Source organism: Podarcis tiliguerta (genome assembly GCF_965153285.1).
Source record: "Podarcis tiliguerta genome assembly, chromosome: 7".
Classification (NCBI taxonomy): domain Eukaryota; kingdom Metazoa; phylum Chordata; class Lepidosauria; order Squamata; family Lacertidae; genus Podarcis; species Podarcis tiliguerta.
Window position 1 is genome coordinate 26405624 of NC_139540.1, and position 23639 is coordinate 26429262.

Consider the following 23639-nt stretch of genomic DNA (forward strand, 5'->3'; position numbering starts at 1 on the left):
GTATCAATGCAAGTCTCTCTCTCCTCCACCCGCAGCAACTTTTCCTGGGATTTGGCCGCAGCGAGCAAATCCTCGGAGCCCCTCCTCCAAGCGACCCATCGATTAACTTGCACCTCGGAAGGAGCCGGGGCTAAGCTTTCTCCCGCCCCCGAGAAGCCGGGCTTGTGTGTCTCTGTGTGTCGTCCCCCCCCCCCACCCCGCTCTGCCTCTCCCCTCCCCCGCCTTGTGACACGCACATTGTGCGAGTGTGTGGAGAGGGCTCTTCCCTCGCCAGCCTCTTTCTATCTCTGCTGCTGTTGCTGCTGCTGCAGTAGTCATGGCTGCGGACGGGGTGGACGAGCGATCGCCTCTGCTGTCAGCCCCCAGCTCGGGCAACGTGACGCCGACGGCCCCGCCGTATTTCCCGGACAGCAGCCCAAGAGGTAAAAAACGGCGAGGGGGGGCGGGCAGCGACGCCCCACCTGGCTGCCCGCACCCCAATCTCCAGGTTCCCTTTTCTACCCCAGAGGGGGAGTTTTATTATTATTAATTAATTCGTATCATTATTTGCATGCACGTTCGCCCCCCCCCAACTCCCTCTCGCCCCGGTGCCAACTTGTGCGGGTGCAGATCTGGTTCGCTGCTGGGGGGGGGGGGTTCGGGAGCCGCCTCTGGGGTTTCGTACCATTGCAGGGGTCCCCCCCCCCCGTTTCTTTCCCTGCATATTCAAGGAAAGACGGGGGTTTTCTTGGGGTGGTGGAGGAATGAGTTTGCAATGTGTGTAGCTGCGTGTCTTTTCTCTTGTGTGTCCCTCCCCTCCATCAGCCATGAGTATACATGGTTAATGGCAAGGAAAGAATCGATCACGCAGGCTTCCGCACTCTTCGCGAGTTGAGTGGGGGGCTCCCCCCCTCTTTTGCTTTTAAGGTGTGCGGGGGAAGGAGTAGGGGGGGGGCAGGGCAGGCATCGGCGGCCCACATGGCTCTCGTGTCCTTGAGGGAAGGTTTTCCAAGAGCCTTTCATTCAGTCCGTATTGCTCCCCGCCTCTCCAGTTCTGCTGATTCAGGGGGCTCTTCCCTAAAGGACAAGGTCAGGCACACCAGAGACGACTTTTGAAGCTTTGGGGGACCTCGATCTTTGATATAACATGTAAATATTCTCTCTCCAGCCTGTTCCCCACCCTCCGCCTTTCTTGATTAAATAAAAACACACGCCCATCTCGGAGTTAGTAGGGAAAGGGCTGGCTTACAATGTGAGAGATGAGAGGAGATAACGCAGCTCAATACAATTTATCAAAGATTATGCAAGTGCCAAAAAGGCTCCACAAGGCTGGGATGTGCCCCTGTGGCTGGGATGCAGGCTGTGTGTGGTTTCTGATAGAGATTTAGCAAGCTGAATCTGACACTTGTGCCCTTTGACCTGGAAGCGCTTGCTCCCCTTCTTTAGGTACATGGGGCTTGCCTGATTCTCATTTGCACTCTTCATATGCCCACGAAACTCATTTTGATCACCACTCTGCATGTTTCGGTGTGGAGATCAGCTATTGAAAATAGGTTCTGATGTGCAAGGATTTCCCTTTCCTTCTCTCTTTATCTCACCCTTGCCCTTCCACTTTTTATGATGGTGTGTGTTGGTGATTGCAATGTGGTCGAATAGATGGTTTAAATCACAGCTGACATTTATTTGCATAACTTGATGGCTAGCTGTATCCTTAAGAGTGGTGAATAGGGAGTAGGATTTGTTTAGGCCTCACCAGATGATATGTCAACAGCAAGGGTTAAGGACCTAGTAGATCCAGGCCTCTGGTTCTGGCTGTTATTTACTGCCGTGTCAGGGATGGAGAAATCTAAGTCCCTCCAGACATTGTTAGACCATAGCTCCCATCATCCCTTACCACTCTCCAAGCTGACTAGGGCAGATGGGAATTGTAGTCCAACAGCAACTGGATGTCCAAAGAGTTCTCAGCCCTAATATGTGTCTCTTACGCTCTGTAACAACCCCTATAGTTCTGTTGTTTGGTAGGCTCTTGTTTGAATGGTGCTTTGTGATTATTATTATTTAGTTGTAAGGCAGACTTGGAGCAGAATGAGTATAATGTTTGAAAATACATGCGACTGCTTAATGAGATTAAGGGGTTAAGCCAAAATACACAGTTAAATTCAGGTACTGTAGCCAGCAGGGTGGATTGATTTGCAATCAAACTTCAGTCATAAATCATCAAGAAAAACTGCCACTTTCAAGTTGTTGATTTTAAATTAAGGCTCCCATCTGCACCATGCATTTAAATCATTTGGCTTCCCCCAAAGAATCCTGGGAACTGTTAAGGGTGCTGGAAGTTTTTTTGGAGATCCTTATTCTTCTCTCATTTTCCAGAGTTCCCTGGGAAGGGGGAAAGATTGTTAGCCCACTCTGGGCATTGTAGCTCTGTGAAGGGAACAGGGGACCTCCTAACAATTTTCAGCACCCTTAACAAACTACACTTCCCAGGATTTAGAAGGGAAGTTGTGCTTTAAATGGGCATTGGATGTGTTTTGATTATATGTGGATCTGCCCTGAATGGGCTAATCTAACCAATTGCAACATTTTAATTTACTACAGAGACTGTATCCGAAACATGCTTCTTAGGCCTCAAAACACTCTAGTAACTAGCAAGTAACCTACTGAACAAAGTAGGGCTTGTCTCTGAGGAAATGCACATAGGTTTGTGCTGTATTACCCCATCTAGGATTGTGGTTTTTCTATTTTGTTGGAGAAACAGCTGTAACATGTTGTGATAACCAATCAGAATCCCAAATCCCTTTCTCTGCTCCCTCAGTAAAAAAAAGAAAAGAAAAAACTGCAAACTAGTTGAGACTTGACCAGGCCACATGTTACTCATGGATAATTCAGCTCCTAGAGGCAAGTAAGGTGAGGGCAAGTGAGGAAAGGGAAGGCCCTTAATCAGAAGCTTGCAAAACTTCTCAGAATCCCTAGAAGAAGGTTGTAGAACCCTGGGTGCAAAATACAGATCTAAGAGAATGTACTTCTTTTTTGTATTGCTCTTTCCTTTTCTTATTTAATTTCCACTCTGCCTCCTTGATCTCATTCACATCACATCAACACAAAGCAACCAACAATCCAAACCTTTTGCTCATTGCAGCTCATGTGGTTTTGCTCATGTGTTCCTATCTACTTAGAGGCAGATTTCTAACAGAAGCAAAGACTGGTAGTTATTGGTCAGAACATTTTATTGTCAGGAGATAAAATAGGAACATCCTTTGTTGTATGGATATAGAGAATATATTTATATCATTTGAAAATGGAGCACACAGAAGAGTTTGTGTAGGTAAAGAACAGGGAAATATGGCAGATTATGTAGGTGAGCACTGTGGATGTTCTTTCTAGTGATACATTGGAAAGGGACATAGCTCAGTGGTAGAGCATCTAATGTGCATATTGAAGGTCTCTGTTTCAACCCCTGACATTTCCAGTTAGGGCCTGGAGAAGTGAACCCCTCGAGAGCCACTGCCAATCAGTGTGGACCAGTAGTTTCCAGTTATCTAAGTGCAGGTGCTGGGAAACACACAAATAAACTATAACCTGAAATGGCGGGAGAGAGCTGGAAAGTCTTCAAGGCTCAAAAGGAGACCCTCTCCAAAGCCCAAAGAGGATGCCAGTGAGTCAAAAGTCCAGAAAAGAAGACTCCCAAGGACTCCAAAATTACATGCAGGAGCTCTCGTTGTTACCCAGATTTATTGAATTCAGTGAGGCTTACTCCTGGGTAAGTGGAGTTAGGATCGCAGCCTACATTGGCAGCCATCACCACAGCTTGTGATAGCAAAATTCCATATTTTTCACTGTGAGCTATGTGAAAATGCAGTTCCTCAGCTTTATTGGATGACCTCAGGTTCTACTATTACTAAAGGGGGAGAGAATATCTATCTATTTACTTTTTCCACACCAGGCATATTTTTTTTAATGTTTCTGTAGTATTTCCTCATAGGAGAGATTATTCAGGCCCCTGATTTTGCTTGCCCCTTTTTAAATCAAGCCCATAATAAGGAAATAGGACATGGCCTCTTGATATAGCATATGATCTCTTAGTGCCTTGTTTAAAATGCTTGACCTCAAATATATATTTTCCCATGAATATTTATTTTCACAGGAAAGCGCCTTTGTGTTTGATTGAAGGCCTGAGATTCAGTTAAGAGATGATGACTGCTGAACCATGTATTAGCGCCACAAGAGCAAGCCTGCATGAGCCTGGGCTCATACAATTCTCTCTCCTCTGCCCTTGTGGCTGGGAAGAGGGCTTCAGCCAAGTCTGGTTTCCCTTTTAATGAATCCCACCTTAGTGTTGCATGGTAGTCACAAACCTGGTTTGAAACAAACTGGCTAGTTTAATAAGGCAGCATCACAAGCCATAGTTTGACGTTGGCTTGTTATGAAACATGGCAGAGTTTGTTTTAAACCAGTATCCCTGGTTCAAATTTAGGGTTTGGAGTTTGGCAAAATTTGGAGTTTAGCAAAAGTGAAAGTAACTCTGCTGAAATCCACCTTGTGTCTGCATGGAAGGAGGGAGCATACAAGCTTGATGCTTTGCTCAGGCATGGCAACATAATGTTGTGTATACAGTATTCACCAGCAGTACGGATAAGAGAAAACAGTATTCAGATTTCATGCAATTCAGGCTGCAGTCCTAACACCATTTACCTAGGAATAAGCCCTAATGAATTAAACCTGCTTCTGAGTAGACATGGTTAGGACTGCATTTTCCCCCTAATGAGAGATGTAGAATATATAAAGTTTTTTTAAAAAAACAAATAAATAAACATGGTTTAAGTCACCTAAAACATGCATTTAAAATGATGACCTTCAAAATATTTTTAGGAACCCCGGTGTCAAGTACAAAGAAAATCCTGTGGCACATAATAGCACTCCAACTAAATGAGACTGTAAACCTGCAGAATGTGATCTGGCAGCAACACAAAAGTGAACCTTCCCTATAGTGGTGCCAACTTCTGGAATGCTCTCCTTTCTGTGATTTGGGAGTGCACCCAAATTTCATTAAAAACTCATTTGTTTGTTCAGGCATTCTCTGACTAGTACATTGATTCTGCTACACTATGCCATTAATGATACCCATAACACTTTTTTTTAAAAAAAGTAAGATGGTTTTAATGCAGTTTTGTTTCTATCTCTGTAAACTGCTTTGAGATTTAATTGTAATGGCAAGCTGTAAAAAAAATAATCTAAAGAAATAACCCTCACAATCTTCAACAGATAGGAAAGATGAAAGCCACACTTAACTCATTATTTGGCTGCATATTTGGCAAGTAAGTAGTTGTGGTGTGGTCAAGCCAAAGTGAAGTACTTGAAAAACTACATGTGCTGAAATCCGGGCAGCTTGAAAAGTGCTAAATATTAGCTGGATAATGCCCTTAGTGATTTCAGACAACAAGACAAGAAAAAAAAAAAAACATAAGCTTCCTTCTTACTAGGAAGCACATGAATACATTTTTAATACTTAGCATTTAAATAAATATAGGACAGTAGCATTCAGTGTTAACAGGACATTCCAGAGACAAGAAGTGTGTGTTGGTAAACACTGGACACTAACATACGTCTTGTGGGAAATTACTGTCAAACATTACTATGCATGAGTGCTAGTTAGTGCATGAAAGGGTTAAGACCAGAGAGGCCTGTTCCTAGACTCAGCTAGGTCACATCCCCTTACCTCTGTGAGGGAGGAAGTGAAGCTGCTTCTCTTCCTTTCTGTCACTCTCTTCCAGCCATGTAACCAATCAGGACGGATGCGTCTGAACCAGCTCCAGATTTCAGACCAAATGTCTGAAACTATATTCAGTATTTTGTATTCCTTGTTTCTTCATGGAATAACACATGAACCAGACATTTGGATTTAGTAAGTAAAGCTTTTTAACTTACTCAACAGTGTGTGCGCTCTGATCATTGCTAGATAGGTAAAGAGAGGGGGCAAGAATTGTAAGCAGACTAAAAGGGATACGCGAAAGGGTTTAACAACCTATGTCCCATGCTATGCTGCTGGTTAACTCTGAGAGTGTTTCTAACACTGCTGAGTTGTAATCATTCATCTTGTTTTTATTATTGCTTGTAAGCCGCTCTGAGCCCGGCCTTGGCTGGGGAGGGCAGGGTATAAATAAATAATAATAATAATAATAATAATAATAATTATTATTATTATTATTATTATCTCTCACACTCTCAGAGTGTACAAAGTCCCATGTTTTGAATCTAGGCACCCAGCTGATACTTTTGTTAATTACTCACATGTGGGTGAGATCTTTTTCCACTTCCACATTTCTGACATATAATTACAAAGCAGCTCTTTGCTTTGGCATGAACATGAACACTAGATTCTACAGTCCTGTATCTCTTCATCTTCTAATAGTTGTCCTTTTAGGAAATGAGTTTAATGTACGTTTTTATGTTGTGAACCTATTTCAGATTTTCTTCACACTAAGCAGTATAACAGATATTTTAAATAATAAAAGTTATTGCCAACTTTAGAAATGGATTCCCAAATTAATGAACTTAAATGTGAATAAAGGATAAGAAATGATAAACAATGAAATTGGTCAGAGCATATGCACAAAACAAGGACCATGGTGCAGAGATAATAGTGAAATGTGATATAGTCATTGTGAGACAGTGATGACCATCCTCCAGGGATTCTCTTGTCTGTAAAAGCTTATACACAGCCATGCTGGTCTAGTGAATTTGTGGGTTACAGGGGAAAAGCCTTCCTCATTAATATCAATGACAGGGGTGGAGTTTTGCATGGATAATGAAGTGAACATGTGCTACCGCCATTGATAATAAAGTGAGGAAGTCTGAGCACATGGTGTGGAGGTTCCTTCTGTGCAACGAGACTATAAATCTTTGGATCTGAGAAGTGATGAGGAATGTGTGATATCTCAGATGTTGGGCATCCACGAGGATCTGTGCCTTGAATCAAAGTATTTGTGGTGCTGACAAGAACTATGTGGTTTTTACTGGACAGCCTACCAGTGTAATACTTTGTCTGATGGTGCATATTTTGGCTTCCCATGTAAAATCATGCCAATTCAAGAAGATCCATTTTAAGACTACTGGATCCGACTTCTAGCCAGAGATCATGGATAAGTTACAAGTGTGCGTGTGTGCATGTGCGTTTGCTTTCTGACCATCAAGAAAGGGGGGTGAGATTCAGGAGATGGGGAAATACACAACCAGAGAGGGTGGTGCCCATAGCACAATCCCAAATTCCAAATGTGTTCACTTCACTGGCCTAAAAAGTGGCAATCCCACCTGGCCTTACTGCTTTTGGCACTCATACAAAGCCACCACTTAAAATCAAGTGGGGGACTGCTTGCCCCCTGCCCATGTCCTGTGTTGTTCTGAGGGTCCCCCAACCCTCTGGAGTGGATTTCTGTGGTGCACAGGAGGACACAGTGGGACAGGAGAGGTAAGAAGTCTCCATTGCATGAGTGAAAATCTGCTCAGGGAAGTTAAGATCCAAGTCAGTAGCTGGTCCAAAGAGCTTTATAACTTGACAACATATTTGAACCTGTCCCTGCTACCTGCCCAGAGCGCCATCCATTACAACATCATATAGAATGGGGCTAGCTTCCGGTTTCCCTAGCTGAAGACTAGGTGTAGGATGCTAGGGGTGTTCTGTATTTAATAAATTCATGTAATTCATGCACGAGGTACTGAAGTTTGTCTTGATTTATGTACAATTTTAAAAGCAAGCCCAAGTGACTAGCTGAAAGACTTCTTGCTAAATAGGGCTCTGCAGCCTTGCTCAGTTAATACAAAGCAATTGTGCCACATGGTTAACTGTACACAAAAGAGACACTTCAAAACAAATTATACCGAAGACAGAATCTGTGGGATCAGTTGAGGAGTGTTCTCATTTTTCAAAAACGAAAAGCTTGCAAATGCTTTCCTCGCCTAGATGTCAACACTTGTGTCAAGGCTGTGGTTTCTCTGTAGCCATTTCGAATTCTCCTGAGCAGTGAATGCATCTAGTGGCCTTGATTGCAGAAGCCTTGTCTCTGTGTGTTCTGATAATAAGATTGCTAATTATTTTAATGGAAGCCTGTCAGAGCTGGCATACAGATGCTAACCTGCTTCATTCCGGTATCTCCTTTTCAAAACGCCACTGTTAGTGTAATGAGTTTTGCCTTGTCAGAAGAATGAGATTGTCCACATGCATTTTAAGCAGAGATCCTGCTGATAGTAATGTGTCTTCCTGCAGCTGAGCATACCTGTGTACTTCATAAGTCAGTGGAGAATAGGTGGTGATAATGGAGAACTAGTGATAACTATCTATGGCCACCAGATAGTAACAGGTAGAGCATGCTATGTTTTACGCTAATTTAATATTTTAATTGTTGGCATTTACATCTGCCACATTTCCCCCCTTTCATCAAAATGGGAATCTATAGTATCCCTCTCATGTATCATGTGATTCCACCTAATCAAGGACCATTTACTCTTGTTATTGCTGATTAAATTGCCACTCTGGTGTGGTTCCGGCCTGGGTAGAATTTTGGAATACTATTCTTGAAAACACAGGGTTCTTCTGAACATAAATCAAAGAAGAATATAGGTGTTTTGTATCTTTCCATACTTGGCTTCATATTTGACCAAGGATGAAAATGTGCACCCATTATTTAATTGGATCTAAGATAAAAAGAAGAGTTTTGGTTTTACTTCTTGCTTGACCTAATTATCTCCTACCTCCCCTTTTAAAAGAGTGGCTGATTGACGTCGATAAGCAGCTATAAATCTCTCAATGTTAGTGCCAATTGTATGAATCAAACTTTATTACTTCAAGGACGCTGGAAAGGCTTGTAGCTTGTAAAACTAACAAGACTTACTGGAAATAACCAGAAAACAGGGATCAAAAGGAAGAGTTTTATGCACATTTCATCCCTGCCAGTATATTCTCTATTGAATAATACATCGACCCATCTTTATGTCTCAGGTTACTGGCAAATCTTGATTTATGTTCCAGGAAGTGTTTGAAACAGTGGCAGGATCCTTTACCAACCTAGCTTCTACTTCTGTTTACTTCTTTGTCCTAATAAACTCCTGAAGTGCTACTAACTTGGTGTTGGAGATCCTCTAAATGCATGTTTTACAAGGTTCTTGTAAGCTTGTGCTGACCTTTTGCCCAGTTCACAATGCACCTTGCTTGACTAAGCTAAATGCCACTGTTGCCTCCACTACTGCTGAAGGAAACCAGGTTTCCGTGTATCGTAACATGTACAGTAGGACCAGATGGAGAGTGACCTGGTTCACATGTTATGCTTACCATGACCACATGGATGCGCTGGCTCCTGGAGAGGAACTTGCACCTGTCTACTTTGGCCTCTCTGGGCTTTTTAGCTCTGCTCAGTGAGGCAGCTATGCCATGTCTGGCTTAGCATGTTTTCTGAACTGCGGATCATGGTGATGCTCTCTTCTTAATCATGATCTGCAGCCAAGGTCTGTCCTATGGTTATAGGTCATGGTTAAGTAGGAGAGATCTTAAGCATGATCACAGGCAGGTGGGAAAAGATGGCAGGGCAAAGAGGGTGAGGCATTGTCTGTTTGCCTTCACTCACCTGTGTTTCCCAGTTTGATGGGCCTGCAACAGCCTCTCCACTTCAGCCAGAAAGCAAAAAGACTCCTTCCTCCCTGTCAGCCTGGATAGCTCAGTTGGTTAGAGTATGGTGCTGATAATGCCAAGGTTGGAAGTTCAACCTCTGTATGGGGCAGCTGCATATTCCTGCATGGCAGGGGGTTGGACTAGATGATCCACAGGCTCCCTTCCAGCTCCATGATTCTATGACTTGGCTGTGCAGAAAGGTCTTTGAGAACAGCTGCCACTGTTGCTCCTTGGCTCAAGTTAGGAATTGCCTGGTGGAAACTTTTTGGACTATATTTGGATTCTTCAAGACATCAAGCGCTGGAGAAGTTTTGAACATATTTTGACGAATGTAGCTCTTTCCCCTATTTTACCCAATCTGCAATATGCCATAAATTGCTCAGGTGGATTTCTTTAGGCTTTAATACTATCAGAGGTCAACATACTTTTCTGATAACTTTTATTGCCCTATTCTGTAGAAATGGGCACCTGGGAATCCAAGCCAAGGTGAAGAATACTTTCTTCAGCCTTCTCCAGCTGGCACATCTTTGGGTCTCTCTATGCCAATTTTTGTGACTTGCAAAAACAGTTGTTGGTAAACACTGTCGCTGAGTATAGGCGGATACTTTTGATGTCTTCACATAACAGACACTTTTCTGTGCATGCAGAATTTAGATTTCTGAGAAATGTAGTGTCCTCTTGATGAAGGAAGTGCTGTAGCTTAGTGGTAGAATTCGGTCCCAGATTAAATCTCTGACCTATCCAGTTACATTTTTAAAAGCATTTTAGTAGAGATGGGAAAGATCTCTGCCCAAGTCCCTGGAGAGCTGCTTTGAATCAGAGCAGAGACAATACTTAGCCTGCTGTTCCAATGGCTTTGCTGATATAGTCCCTGTCCCTTATGAAAAATATCCATATGCAGGAAAGACTCAAGTGCTGAACACGAAGAAATGTATACAGTCAGCTGTGGTGTATGTACCTGATGCAGTAAACTATAGTTCACAAAAGCTTATGCCATGTCGACACGTTAGTCTTTAAAGTGCCACAAAACTTTGTTGTGCTTGAGACTATCTGTGACACATTGGTAGGAGGGCACAGAGGTTAAGCTTCCCTGCCTTTATCTGTTGGTGCAATTAGCTCCAGTCTGTACAGGGAGAACTTGTAGGAATCAAATCCCCATCCCAAGAGTATGGCTAGAGTGCATCTTTCTAGTGATGTATGAAAATAACTTGAGTTTTCTGTTCTCGGGGTTGGATGCTACCAGTTAAGTTATAGTTTGATTCATGTGGATATCATGTCAGTTGCTGGAGAAGCAGTTATAACATCCCATGATACCTTCAACAGAAGCTGCCAAAGACTCATCAAAGCTGTTCATTGTGAGAACATCTCCTTTCCGAAAGCCCTTGTGTTGTGCTTATTGATGCTGTTCCTCATTTTAGACCATAATCTGTGGTAAATATGTACTCCGTATAATTATGAAGGATTGGCAGTGTACCTGACACTATACAGAACTTTGAATCGACATAGAGGGCTTATAGTTGACCTGTGCATCTTCCTGAAGGGTTGGTTTGATAGCTCTGGGTGCATGACTGACAGCAAGGTGCTGTATTATAATCAATTGCTCCTCTTTCCGTTCCTTGTGATTTACACCTTAGACAAATCTTCACAAATGCATTTGAAGCTGGCAAGCAAATTCTCCAGAAGATAAAGGACCTGTTTTTGCAAAGGAGGTTAGAACAAAGGTTTTGTAGGAGAAGTGAAAAGTCAGTTACGTTTGGGGGAAACATTGCATAGAGCAGAGGGATGAGGGGCTTTAAACTGTTGTATAAAGTAAGAAGGAAGGGCTGTTTGGGAATCAATGAAGCTTGTAAGGAGGGTTAGCAAGAAAGCTTGGAAGACTATTTTTGGTTTAAGAGCAAGCAAATATATGTCTGGAAAGCAGGCACTGGAGTGAATGAGAGGCACAGTTGGCAGAGCCCTGGGGAGGAAGGAGACGTCAAGGGTCTTGGACAGAACCGCACACAAAGCCTAGTAACAGGAACATTTTGTACTGTGGGAAGTTCACCCCCCGCCCAGTCTCATTTCACTTTTAAGCTGTATACCGCCTTTCTCTATTACTATTAACAAGCCGGTTTACAACGACAAAATATACAACGAAGATCACCCACCTTACAATAATCTGATCCGATACAATAAGGTCATAATAAAAACATAACCTTAACATAAACTCCGCTGGGAGGACTCAACAGGCTTTGCTCTTGTGTCCATGATTATCTGCGGGGTCTGGATGGACTTTGCAGGTCAAGTTGGAGCTCCAGGAACACACAATTCACTTGTAGCCCTACAGAAAGGAAAAACTCTGGTGTATTGAAACCCTTGCATGCCCTCTGATTTTCCCCATGCTCAGTTGTAAACTTATATTTTACTCATTGTTCTTCTATTTTTTTAAATTTATTTATTGATATCGTGATACATATATGAAATATTTACATAGTATTGTTCTATATATTTGGTGGGGTGGTGGTGATGATGGCAAGCATTCTAAAATCTAGGCTTCTTTTTCTAATTTCCTATCAGTCTACAATGCTATGTTGCATCACAAGTTGTTTTTTTTAATTAACCATTTTTGATATTAAGAACGGAATTAATGTTTGCCTCCTATACCTAGCCCTTCAGTAGTCCAACTGCCTCCCTGCTTCTAACTGTTTACAGTATTGCAGAAATGCTTGCAGTGTTACTGGAGCGGTTCTGTCACATCATATTGCTTTCTGGCTTAGTGATGGGATGTCCTTGCAGCTCCTGTATTCTCATGCCCTAGTTTTGTAACCACATGTGGTGTGCAACTTGGTGGAGAAAAAGAAGCTGCTTCAGCCATTCAAGTAAATGGAGGGGAAAGGGTGGTTTAAGGTACCGTAATAATATACCTTTGTGATACAAGGAGTTGGAAATGCAGTGAGAAATGCTCAGGAGTTTATTCCTGACAGCATATTCAAATGCTCAGAAAAAGGACATAGTTCACTCCTCTTGGGACAGTATGAGTTCAGAATGGAAGATCATACACTAGTTGTTGTTTTTTTTGTTACCTGTGATTATTTTTGTGGAAGAAAAGCCATTTATTTTACCAAAAAAATATTTGTTTTGTTCTCAATTGAGGTACAAGCCAGGAGGAAAAAAAACACGTTTGCACTTCTTCTTCTCATATTTAGCTCAGGGGAGAGCAAGGGAACACTTTGGTACCATGACATGCCTTCAACAAGGCTATTTGATTTCCGAACTGCCATTTAATTTGAGAGCTGGGAGGAAGAGTTGAAATTTAAATAGGAGATGAATTAATCATCTGTGAGATGTTACTCATTCTGCCTTAAGAGTAATTTGGCTTAGTCTGCTCACTTTCGCCTTGCACTTCCTTTTGCTGAGATTGATAGGGAACTGAGAGGACTACTTTAGTCCCTGTTGTACTTTATCTCAAGTGAAACAATGTCTTGATTTCAGCAGTTGTCTGTTCCTTGATTAAAAGGTGTTGTTTGGCATAATGGACAAGTGGGTTATCTGCAAGGTTGGTGTTATCTATTAGTTTAATATTGCCTGTGCAATTGCATGTTGGACACTCAGGACAGACCAAAGGAAGTATGTACAGTGGTACCTCGGGTTAAGTACTTAATTCATTCTGGAGGTCTGTTCTTAACCTGAAACTGTTCTTAACCTGAAGCACCACTTTAGCTAATGGGGCCTCCTGCTGCTGCCGCGCCGCTGGAGCACGATTTCTGTTCTCATCCTGAAGCAAAGTTCTTAACCTGAGGTACTATTTATGGGTTAGCGGAATCTGTAACCTGAAGTGTATGTAATCCGAGGTACCACTGTACTTAACACAGCACAGTTAAACTATGGAACTCACTAGCACAGTAAGTAGTCGTGGCCACCAACGCGAATGCCTTTAAAAGGGGTTTACACAAATTTGCAGAAAATAAGGTTATCAGTGGCTGATAGCTTGTATCTTGAGCTTGTATCTTGCTTGTAAAGAAGTGGTGAAAGTGTTATTGCACTCCTATCCTGCTTACAGACTTCCCACAGACATTTAGCTGGACACTGAGTGTAGGAAGAAGATGCTGAACTTGCTGGGCTTATAGTCTGATCCAGCAGAGCTCTTCTTACATTCTTATGATGCTTTGCCTTTCATTTTATTGCTAGGATTATTCTCCAACCCTTTCACGTGTTTGCTTATTCTGATGCATTTTACTTTTCATCCTTTCCTTGCAGCAGAACTCCCGCCACCGTATACCGCCATTGCCAGCCCTGATGCCAGTGGCATTCCTGTAATAAATTGCCGTGTGTGCCAGTCATTAATCAATTTGGAAGGGAAGCTTCACCAGCATGTTGTCAAATGCACAGATTGCAATGAAGCTACGGTAAATGACTTTGCGGGCTTCTCGCTCTCGTGACATGTTTTATTATGCCCTTTCACAATAGAAGAGACTCACATCGATGAGACTGCTCAGCAGCTGAGAATTAGCATGCAGTATGAGGATCATTTGGATGCAAGGAAAGCCACTTTGAGTAGAAAACAGTAACCAGATGATGATGTGACTAATTCATAGATGCTACATTTATGGAGATAGTAGTTCCCATGGCCTATAATTAAGTCCAGAATGAGTAGCTTCTCTATTTGCAGTCCAGGTGTGGTCAGTTTCTGTATTCCGCAGTGCTTTATGCAGATCATATAGTTTGCCAAACCACAATTTTAAGAGCGTAAAATCCTGACTGCCTACTATTATTACTAAAATATAAGACAAAGAAAAAAGAGCATCTTTAATCACTCGTATTAACAATAAAAAATCAATCCTGACTTAAACATACGCATTAATATAAGCAGTCCATATGTCCAAATAGATAGCCAAACAAGAATGACAATTAGAAGATGCACTTTCAGATACAGAAAAGGAAGTGAGATCTTTGGACCACTGGGTGGTCATTCTTTGAACCTTGAAGTAGAAGTCCCTGTGCCACCATAGGAGCTTATAGAATCTGCTTCTGTAATCCTTATATTTAAAAAAGTTTATGTTTGGAGGGCATGCTTGTAAAGAGTGAAAATATTTTCAGTATATCTAGGGAAGAATGATACTGTATTTGAGTTCAGACATACGATCCTTGTGGAGTCAGAGCAATAGTCTAGTCCAGGGGTAGTCAACCTTTTTATACCTACCGCCCACTAGTGCATTTTTCTTGATGGTAAAATTTCTTTACCGCCCACCAGTGCTTGATGGAAGGAGGATTCAGCTTGTGCTGTAGAACCCCCTACCACCCACCTAGAATCCTGGATGACAACCCCTGGTCTAGTCCAATATTCTGTTACAAACTTTTTATGAAAGATTCGCTCCTATCTTGAAAGATTGCAGGCTCCTATGAACATAATAATTGTATCTAAAACAGTTCCTTCTATCAACTGCCTTGATAACCTGTGGTTATTTGAACCAGAACACATTGCCATATAAAACCATTAAACAGACAGACCTCTCTTTTTTTCTACTGTGTGTGTGTGTGATGGTGGGAATTAAAATTAACTTGCTTACATTTCTATCTTTAAAAACAAAAAGACCCCCAAAAAACCTGGATATAATGGTAATATAAAAACATTAAAATATGTGCACCCAGTCCAAAAACTTTCTGTAATAACATGTAACTGGCTAATGCTGGTCCAGCCTTTTGACACGTAAGGCAGTATTTGATGCACTTGTTCTGTTGGGGAAAGGATTTACACTTGTGCAACAAAACTTCTTCTCCCCCTCATCCTGTGCACAGCCTCCCCAAATCTGCTCCAGAGGGTTGGGGAAAACCCCAGAGCGGATTTAGTGGGAGTTGTGTATGCAGGGAAGTTCCGTTTAACAAGCATAAACCCTTCCTCTAATGGAGATATTTAGCACAGCTTTGAATCCAACTCATAATGCTTATGTGTAATTTATGCTCATGTGGCTGGGATGTGCACCTGTGGATAGGATTATAATCTTTGTTATTGTTTTTGAAGTTTGCTTAGATTTTTATTGCTGTTATTTAATTGCTTTTGTTTTGTCCAGCACTTCCTTTAACTTGTAATAAAAGTACTATTGGTATGTAAGGATATATATCCGTGTGTAACAACTGTTTTCATGTGATTTGCACCTAATAGTACCATAAACAGCTTGTGGAGTCCAAACATCATCCTGTGCTCTGTCCATCCCCAGTGGCATGCTGCCTGTGGTTTATTTTTTAAACATATAAGTACTTTTTAAAAAAACTTCATGCAGTCTGTTTTTCTTTTCTTAGCAGAATACTGTAATGTCCTGCATGCCAACTATTGCCCTAACACTTCCCTCCCACTGTTGCAGTTTTTCTATTGACTTTTTAAACTAGATTGTTCATACCCCATGCCCTCTTCCACCTTGACTAATATTCATCACATTTTTGTTTTTTCCTCTCCCTAACACTGAAATGGCCCAATAAGAGATGGAATCCTCCCTTTGGCCCCCTCTATTTCAGCCTTGTAAAATCTATCATTTCTGCACATTTAGTTTTTGCCTAGTCTCAAGATTGCACTCAACACTAAAGAGTGACTGAAGAACAAAAAGAAAGTAGAAGAAATGTAAAAACTGTTCTAACAAATAGGTGTTGGCACAGACCTGCCTTAAATTATTTGAAATATCACCATGCTAGAATCAGTTGCTATGCACTGAATATCTATGTAGTCTTCCACCTTGAGTTTTAACTTTTCTGTCCGTCTGTTTAATCACTGTAGAATATTTTTCTTTTGATGGTCGGTACATTATATATGTAATTGCTTTTTCTTGTTTTGTGTAGCCAATCAAAAACCCTCCTTCAGGGAAAAAGTATGTTAGATGTCCGTGTAATTGTCTGCTTATCTGTAAGGATACGTCACGGAGGATAGGATGTCCAAGACCCAACTGGTAAGGGCAAACCAAATTATAATTTGCTTTTTCTCTTTGGTTTTTCACACACAACAAATGGTCTGACTATTGTGATATAAATAGTATAAAGAATAAAAAAAGAATATTGCCTCTGGCTATTTCTCTGTTTAATGTTTCACATAAATTTGTGGCTGCTAACCTCTGCAGAACTAAATCAATCTTTGCCAAGGACAAAGAAGAAAAATAACTTCTGCTTCTACTGTGCTAGAGATCATGGGAAAGACAGAAAGATGGATGCCTCTTGCACGAGATAAAAGGCAAAAACATCGTATTTGATATTAGGAATGAAACAAGAAGTGGCTGCAAAGGAACCATTGGGTGCATTTAAACCACACACCCAATGGTTTCTTAGCTGGTGGGGCTTGCATTTGGCACATGTTAAAAAATTTTTACCAATTACATGTCCTGCTGGGATTGTCTCACTGAGGAAACTTATGAAATTAGGGGCTGCAATTAACACCAGTTGCACTGATTGTCACTGGCTGCAGCTGCTGCTGGGATTCACTGCACTCCAGAGTGCCTGGTCAGGGGCTCCCCCCCTCCTGTGTAGCCAGTCCCTGCCACCCTGGGTGTGCTGATCAGCTGATTGGCCCTGACTGCTGCACCTGCTGAGATTGTTTGCAGGAGTGTTTTTTGCAGACCAACTAGGTACTTCTGTGGGAAACTGAGGGTTGCTTGAGAAAGACTGGCTTGAAGGCAATGCATTCAACTTAGATATCAGTGCCTAGTGAGCAAGGTGATATATTTGAGGACTAATGCATAAAGTATGCATCTCTACAACAAAGTTTTGTATTGTTACCTTATAAGTTTTGCCTTATCTGTTTTGTATCTTAAAATGTTGCTTGGGGTTTGATGCTAGAACAGGCCCATTTTAGGTGGGCCAAATCGGAACAAGCTTTCATTGTTGAAGATATATGGCTAGGGAATACCCTTTTTTCTGTGCTGTATACAATGACATGATGGGTTTACTTTTCTCCATACAGTAGGCGAATCATTAATCTTGGTCCAGTTATGTTGATTCCAGAGGAGCAGCCAGCACAGCCTGCAATTCCTGTTCAGCCAGAAGGCACTAGAGTGGTGTGTGGGCACTGTGGAAATACATTCCTGGTAAGTAGAGTCCAAATACCTTATACGAGAGGCATCACTATTTGCCCTCAAAGAACCAACTGATTTTTGTCAAGCATTGGCTTCGTAACTCCCTTAGGATATTCAGCCTATGTTTTAGTTTTCTCTTCTGCCAGTTGCCAGAGTTGGTCTCAATGTCTGGGTTGGCTGTTATTCTTAGGGTTGGTTCCCTAATAAAATGTCAGCTTTTCATCTAAGAATATGGGGTTTTTTTTCCCTGTCTAGATGGAGATGTTCAACATTGACATGTTCAGTTAAAATAATTAGGCTGCAGATAATGTAAAAGTCCTCTCCATAAGCTACTGGCAGTCAGTGTAGACTATAATGGGCTATTAGATGGACAAATAGTTTGACATGGTTCAAGATCTCTTCTGATGCTAATACTTTAAACAATTTCCTTAATCATGCCATGTTTCGTTTCCGGTAACTTTCTTCAGTTGCCCTTTCCTCTTGAGACCATTCTCTGCGGAAAACATTGCAGACAAAAGAGGGTGATCTTCATCAATGCTTGAAGTTGGAGGAAAAAGGAAGTGGGATGGTTTTGATTTCTATTAGACCAAACTTAAATTTAGCCTGTTTTCCATTAACCATCTTTAACTGCATAAGCTGTCTGCTAACAAGTTTGAATTAGTGCATTCACACTTCGATAACTTACTAATTATTTCCATCATTACCATGAAAAGAATGGAGTTGCTATAAAGGAAGTTAACACTATAAATGTATATGGCACAATATTGGGCATCACAAGACATAATATTAGGTGTGATGTACCATCAAAAAGTTTTTAGATATTTGTATTATGGAATTACCTGCACTTAAATGCCGCAGAGGCAGGGCAAGAACTGTAGTCTGCATGACGATGTCCCTTACCCAACCATTGTTTTATATTAATTGTCTGCATATGACATTAAGTGTAGGTATGCTGGGCATCGTTTGCCCAAAACAGCCTGGCACGCCTAATTCGGCCCATGGACTGAAGGTTGCCCATCACTGGTTTAATGTGAATAAGCTGTATGCGGCTCAAAAGTTCCTGTGGCAGTCCTCTCGTGCTCCAGCTGCTAACACACCACAGGCAAAACATGTTAAGACTCTGGCTGCCATGTTGTCTGAGCCCAGATTTGTGAAGCTGAAAGTTGGAAGATTCAGGACAAACAGAAGGAGGTGCTTCTTATACACTGCATAGTTAAGCTATGGCATTTGCTTTTCCAAGGTGTAAGTAAGGATGGCCAACAATGTGAAATGCTTTAAATCGGGATTAGACAAATTCATGAAGCAAAAGGCTATTGTTGTATACTACCTCCAGGATCTGGGGAAATGTGCTTCTGTATACCAGTTGCCAGAAATCAGATGGCGATATTGCTGTTGCACTTAGGTATAGCTTGTAGTCTTCCCTTTGGTTGGCCATAGTGAGAACAGGATGCGGGACTAAATAGGCCTTTGGTATGATTCAGCAGAGTTCTTATATCATTCTATTGGTGCTAATAGCAGGTTCAGTAGGGTTTTTTTCCCATTGGGACTGCAGTTTTGAGTGAAAAGGTCCTGATCTAAGCCGGAGGCCACATGGTTTTTTAAATAAACATACAAATTGGAGGATGAAGAACTGCTAAGGAGTACCAACAATATAATCCTAGGGGGTGTGTGTGTCTAGTTTCAAAGGAAGAGTAATAGCTGCATTAGTGACATTAAAGTGCTACTGCCATTTATAAACAGAGCGTATAGTACGTCAGACATCCTAGTAAGCAGCAAGTCATGGGAACTTGTTTTGTAAGGAAATCCCAAACCACAGAGTGTGGGGATACTGCTTGCAAAAGGGCATCCCAGTGACGGAAGGAAACGAGAAATAAAAACTAAGTGAAGCATGAGAAGTAAAATCTTGTGCTGTGATTCCCAGTGACATTTAACTCGAAGCAAAATAAACAGTTTTCATACTGGCATTTTTTCAGCACTTCTTTCCTTATTTATTATAGTGGATGGAACTGAGATTCAACACTTTGGCAAAGTGCCCACACTGCAAAAAAATGTAAGTTTCAACAAGTGCTTCTACTAATGTTGTTATTTTGGGGGATATATGTATTTGAAATATAATCCGTCAGTCACTGGACAAAACAATTGTAAATGCTGATAATGAATGTCAATGCACCCTTCTCTTGTCATTTCTAATTTTCCTTAGTCAAAAACTATTGAAAATTATTACTGAATTGGAAATGCTTGGATACAGAGAGAAACAGTTGCTGAAAGAAATATTAATTTCCTATTTAGCATGAAATTGTATTTTTAAAACCATAGTTTTGGAGTAAGTATATGAAGAGCAAATAAATTTTTCTTTGTTGATATGAAAAATATGCATGCTACTTTCTTTAGGGCAGCAATTTAATTAAACTAGAAACAATAATAAAAAGCAATTTATTACCTGTTTTGATTATTGTTGTGATGGTCATTTTGATAATGCTTACAGATTAACCTGATAGAAGTTCTTACTGGAACACTTCTTGACGATGAATAATAGGCTTAGAACAAAAAACAAAACGAAACAGTATCAGTAAGAGAACAGCCTTCCTGGAACAGTAGCAATGACATCTAATAGTGCTACTAAAATGAGTGAATAGTTTGCACTGTATCGTTCTTGCAATTGAAAAGCTCTGAAAGAAATTTTGCTTCATTTTCATGATGCTACAGAGACTAAATTGTCGTGTGCACATTTTAAAATGAAGGTATATTACAACTTTCTAACTATAATTCAGAACAGGAATTGCATCCAGATTCCTACGGTACTTTAGTGATGTGGTAGGCTTGTGGTGGTGTGAAACCTTTTGCCATACTGACAGATGAGTGGTGAAACACAGGGTAGGGAAGTAGTGGCCAGACAGCATCTGTGAGCCCAGTCCAGGTTGAAAGGGTACATGGCTGAGCACGAGTGGGTGTGCGCACGAGGGTATGAGAGGGGAGAGGGTGGGGAGCTGATGGTGTTTTGGGAGTGAAGGGTGACATGAAATGATAACATGGGAAGAGGACTAAGCACAGGAAAGACTTGGAAACTCCTTGGTTCAAGTATATCTTGTGCAAGGTGAACACTCTACCTCCTTCCACATTTTGAAGCCATTTAAGTGAGGGAGGAACAAAAAACGAGGGAGGAAAATGAAGAGTATCAAGATAGTTCTTGATAACTGGGCTTGCTGCAGAACTTTCTGTACTTGGTATAGATACGTAATTTTAACCACGCTGGAGGTGCAAAATAGTTCAAACATGACATGTATAAAGTTTTGTACATGACGATAAGCTGTGTGCAGAAAACAAAAGTGAGCTACGAAGCTCATCTAAATAAAACTACAGGATTTTCAAATCACCTTCAAATCACGGTAGCTTTATTCATCTTAGTTAAGTAAGGACTAATGGAAAGCCCCGGGCACCAAGGTACAAGCCACATTAAATAGTATCCAGGGGACTTCATCTTTTAGTTTGAATACTTGGAAATTACTTATTGTAGTAAAGCTGCATAAACCAGGCAATTAAAAAGCATTCCAGGAACATTAAAAAATAATAATAAGTCACACGCTAGGCATATGAGCCTTTCTGAGCTTTTAGTGGAGTGTTTGAGCATTTGAACAATCACATGACAGCTTACAGTTTTTTTGTAAGCAATGTTGCTGCTGCTATGAATTTAATTGGGACATCTGTAGCCTTCCTTGCTCCAGAATGTGGTGTAACTTTGAAATCCAGATTGAGATTAGACTCTAACAAGCTTAAACTCATAACTTCCATCAGGGGAGATGTAGAACATATACCCTTTAATGAATCCTTTATAAAAAGTCAAAACTGTTTTTGGTTTGTTTTTTTTAATTCTCGCTGCGGAATACTGTTTGTTTGCAGTTCTTCTGTTGGATGTGCACTTCCACGAAGACGGTGTTGTGCATATATTACAATTGGAATGATATTTATCTTCATTGGAGTTGGATTAACTGTGAGTAATCTAAATTAAATCAGTAATGGTATCCTGCAGTTGAACAGAGCTAGTAGTATTGTTGTAGTAGTGCAAAAAATTGGGACTCTTTGCTTGTGTGTCCTAAAGGAATTCATAAGCTAGTGTGTATCAAAATGTATTTTATAAGCCTCATTCCTACATTTCATATTATCATGCATGGCATCATAATGCTGCAAAATAATTTCAGAATAAAAATGGAAAACTTTTCTGTGTCATTGGGAAAGGCCCCTAGTGTGGCCCAAACTACACACTGCAACAGCTGACCCATATTTTTCCCCAGTGGTATTCCCCAGTCAAATTTAAATTGGATCCGGTGTTGTGGTTTAAAGCAGGGATGGGTAGCTTTACTGCATGTCAGCTGAGCAGCTCAACAAAGCCCACTGCCCCTCTGTGTCATTTTTGCAGATTGAGGTACTCACCCTGATTTAAAGTGTCAAAGGGTATTGAAGCACAATTGGGGGAAAGATAGCAGGGGCAAGGATTTTGTCTTGTACATTCCACACACAGCTCAAGGAACATGTGGTGATGGTGGATCTATGCTCAAATACCTGGCTTTATCACCATTGTATGTAGTTTGGGGCTATCTCTATCCTCAGTCTGCCCAGATGGGTATCCCTTTCCTTGCCCACATTGCCAGGAGGGAGATACTGAATAGCTTTCAACATATGTAGTCACTGGAGATTAAAATAACCTTTCTTTGGTTTAGATAACTTCTGCTGTGATTTGTACACACAGATGCTCATGCCCTTGGTGATGTCAATCTAAACAAAGAAAGTGCAGCCAGTGTGTTGAATGCAGAAAAAATGTGGTTCCTGGCTTGCTTAAATTCTATTCTGATCACGAAAAGGATCAATAGCTATAGAGTTACAGTTATGTCCATTTTCATCTTATTTGTGCCTTGTTGCATGAATTCTTCCATGATACTTGGAATTGTAGTAGGAACTTGCTGCACTGATGTAGGCTGGAGTTTTATACACACCTAACATAGGAGCATGTCCATCTGAACTTAGAAAACAAGCATATGCAAGATTGGACTGCAGATGTGCATGGAAGTACTTCTTTACACCTGGGAAGCTGTGACCTAACTGTGAAAGGGCAACGTCCCCCGAAAGGTTTTATGGTAACTTTATAGTGCACTGTTCCTAAATGAACAAAGTTACATAAGTAACCATATATTGACCTAATAGGTGATTCCCCACATTGTCTACTATGCATGCAAATATGCTCCCTCGGCCTGAAGTGAGATGAGCACCAAATCCCACAGTTGCCTTTGACTGGACTCAACCATCCAGGGGTCCTTTACCTTTTACCTATATATCTTATGAATGGCATTTAACCCATTGAAGACAGCAGCAGGAGGGGGTAATTGCTATATTGCAAAGCTCTGTGAAAGGCAAGGCTTAGAGGCAAAAACTGTAGCAGGAATAGCAGAGGTCCTCAAAAAAGGGAGCTGGAATATTAGATTCTTACCCCCCCCCCCAAAGTTTTTCCTTTTTAAGAAGAGCAAGTATATTCCAAAACAATAAATGTAAGTTGTAAAATATAGCTTTAAAATGGTAACTTTTAATGTCCAATTTATTATTTTATTTCACAATTAAAATACAAAATTTGTGGTGATCAGGGTTGCATTTATTGTTACACTAAATATGATGGCAAGTATGCCTCCAGCAAACTTGTAGAATTGTTTATGGTGTAATTATTATGGACATATCAGTAAATTTGACTAATCCTATACCCTATACAGTACTTCCATTGTTTAGAATGTAATTGGTGTTCTGTGTCTTTTGGAAAACAGCATGTTCTTTTGGGTAAAAACTAAAAAAAAATCCTGATAACTTAGTGAGTATGAAATGCAAAATAACTTCTCTCTATGGCAATAGATTTCTGATGTGCTAATAGGAAAAGGCTGTGTCCCAAACAAGTTAACTCAGAACAGATTGCAATTGCTTCAGAAACCTATAAG

The 23639-nt window shown here is 41.0% G+C and overlaps 1 protein-coding gene and 1 long non-coding RNA gene across 9 annotated transcripts in view; one reads left to right on the top strand and one right to left on the bottom strand.

Moving 5' to 3' along the window:
- PIP4P2 (phosphatidylinositol-4,5-bisphosphate 4-phosphatase 2) overlaps positions 1-23639 on the top strand; it is a 25269-nt gene continuing 1630 nt past the window's right edge. The window contains exons 1-7 of one of the 4 annotated variants that reach the window (XM_083451412.1): positions 1-422; positions 13877-14022; positions 16445-16551; positions 17556-17679; positions 19665-19717; positions 21565-21655; positions 23557-23639. In XM_083451412.1, coding sequence (XP_083307538.1) covers positions 317-422; positions 13877-14022; positions 16445-16551; positions 17556-17679; positions 19665-19717; positions 21565-21655; positions 23557-23639 — 710 coding nt within the window. In that variant the 5' untranslated portion in view covers positions 1-316. Of the gene's footprint in view, positions 423-11151; positions 13244-13467; positions 14023-16444; positions 16552-17555; positions 17680-19664; positions 19718-21564; positions 21656-23556 lie in introns of those variants that run through there. The other 3 variants (XM_083451411.1, XM_083451413.1, XM_083451414.1) reach the window with 3 other exon arrangements.
- LOC310682533 overlaps positions 3189-23639 on the bottom strand; it is a 25404-nt gene continuing 4953 nt past the window's right edge. The window contains exons 2-6 of one of the 5 annotated variants that reach the window (XR_014513948.1): positions 20108-20204; positions 17502-18160; positions 11859-11957; positions 9594-11329; positions 3189-3868 (exon numbers count right to left, since the gene is read on the bottom strand). This is a non-coding gene — a long non-coding RNA (uncharacterized lncRNA). Of the gene's footprint in view, positions 3869-7505; positions 11958-17501; positions 18161-20107; positions 20205-23639 lie in introns of those variants that run through there. The other 4 variants (XR_014513951.1, XR_014513949.1, XR_014513952.1 and 1 more) reach the window with 4 other exon arrangements.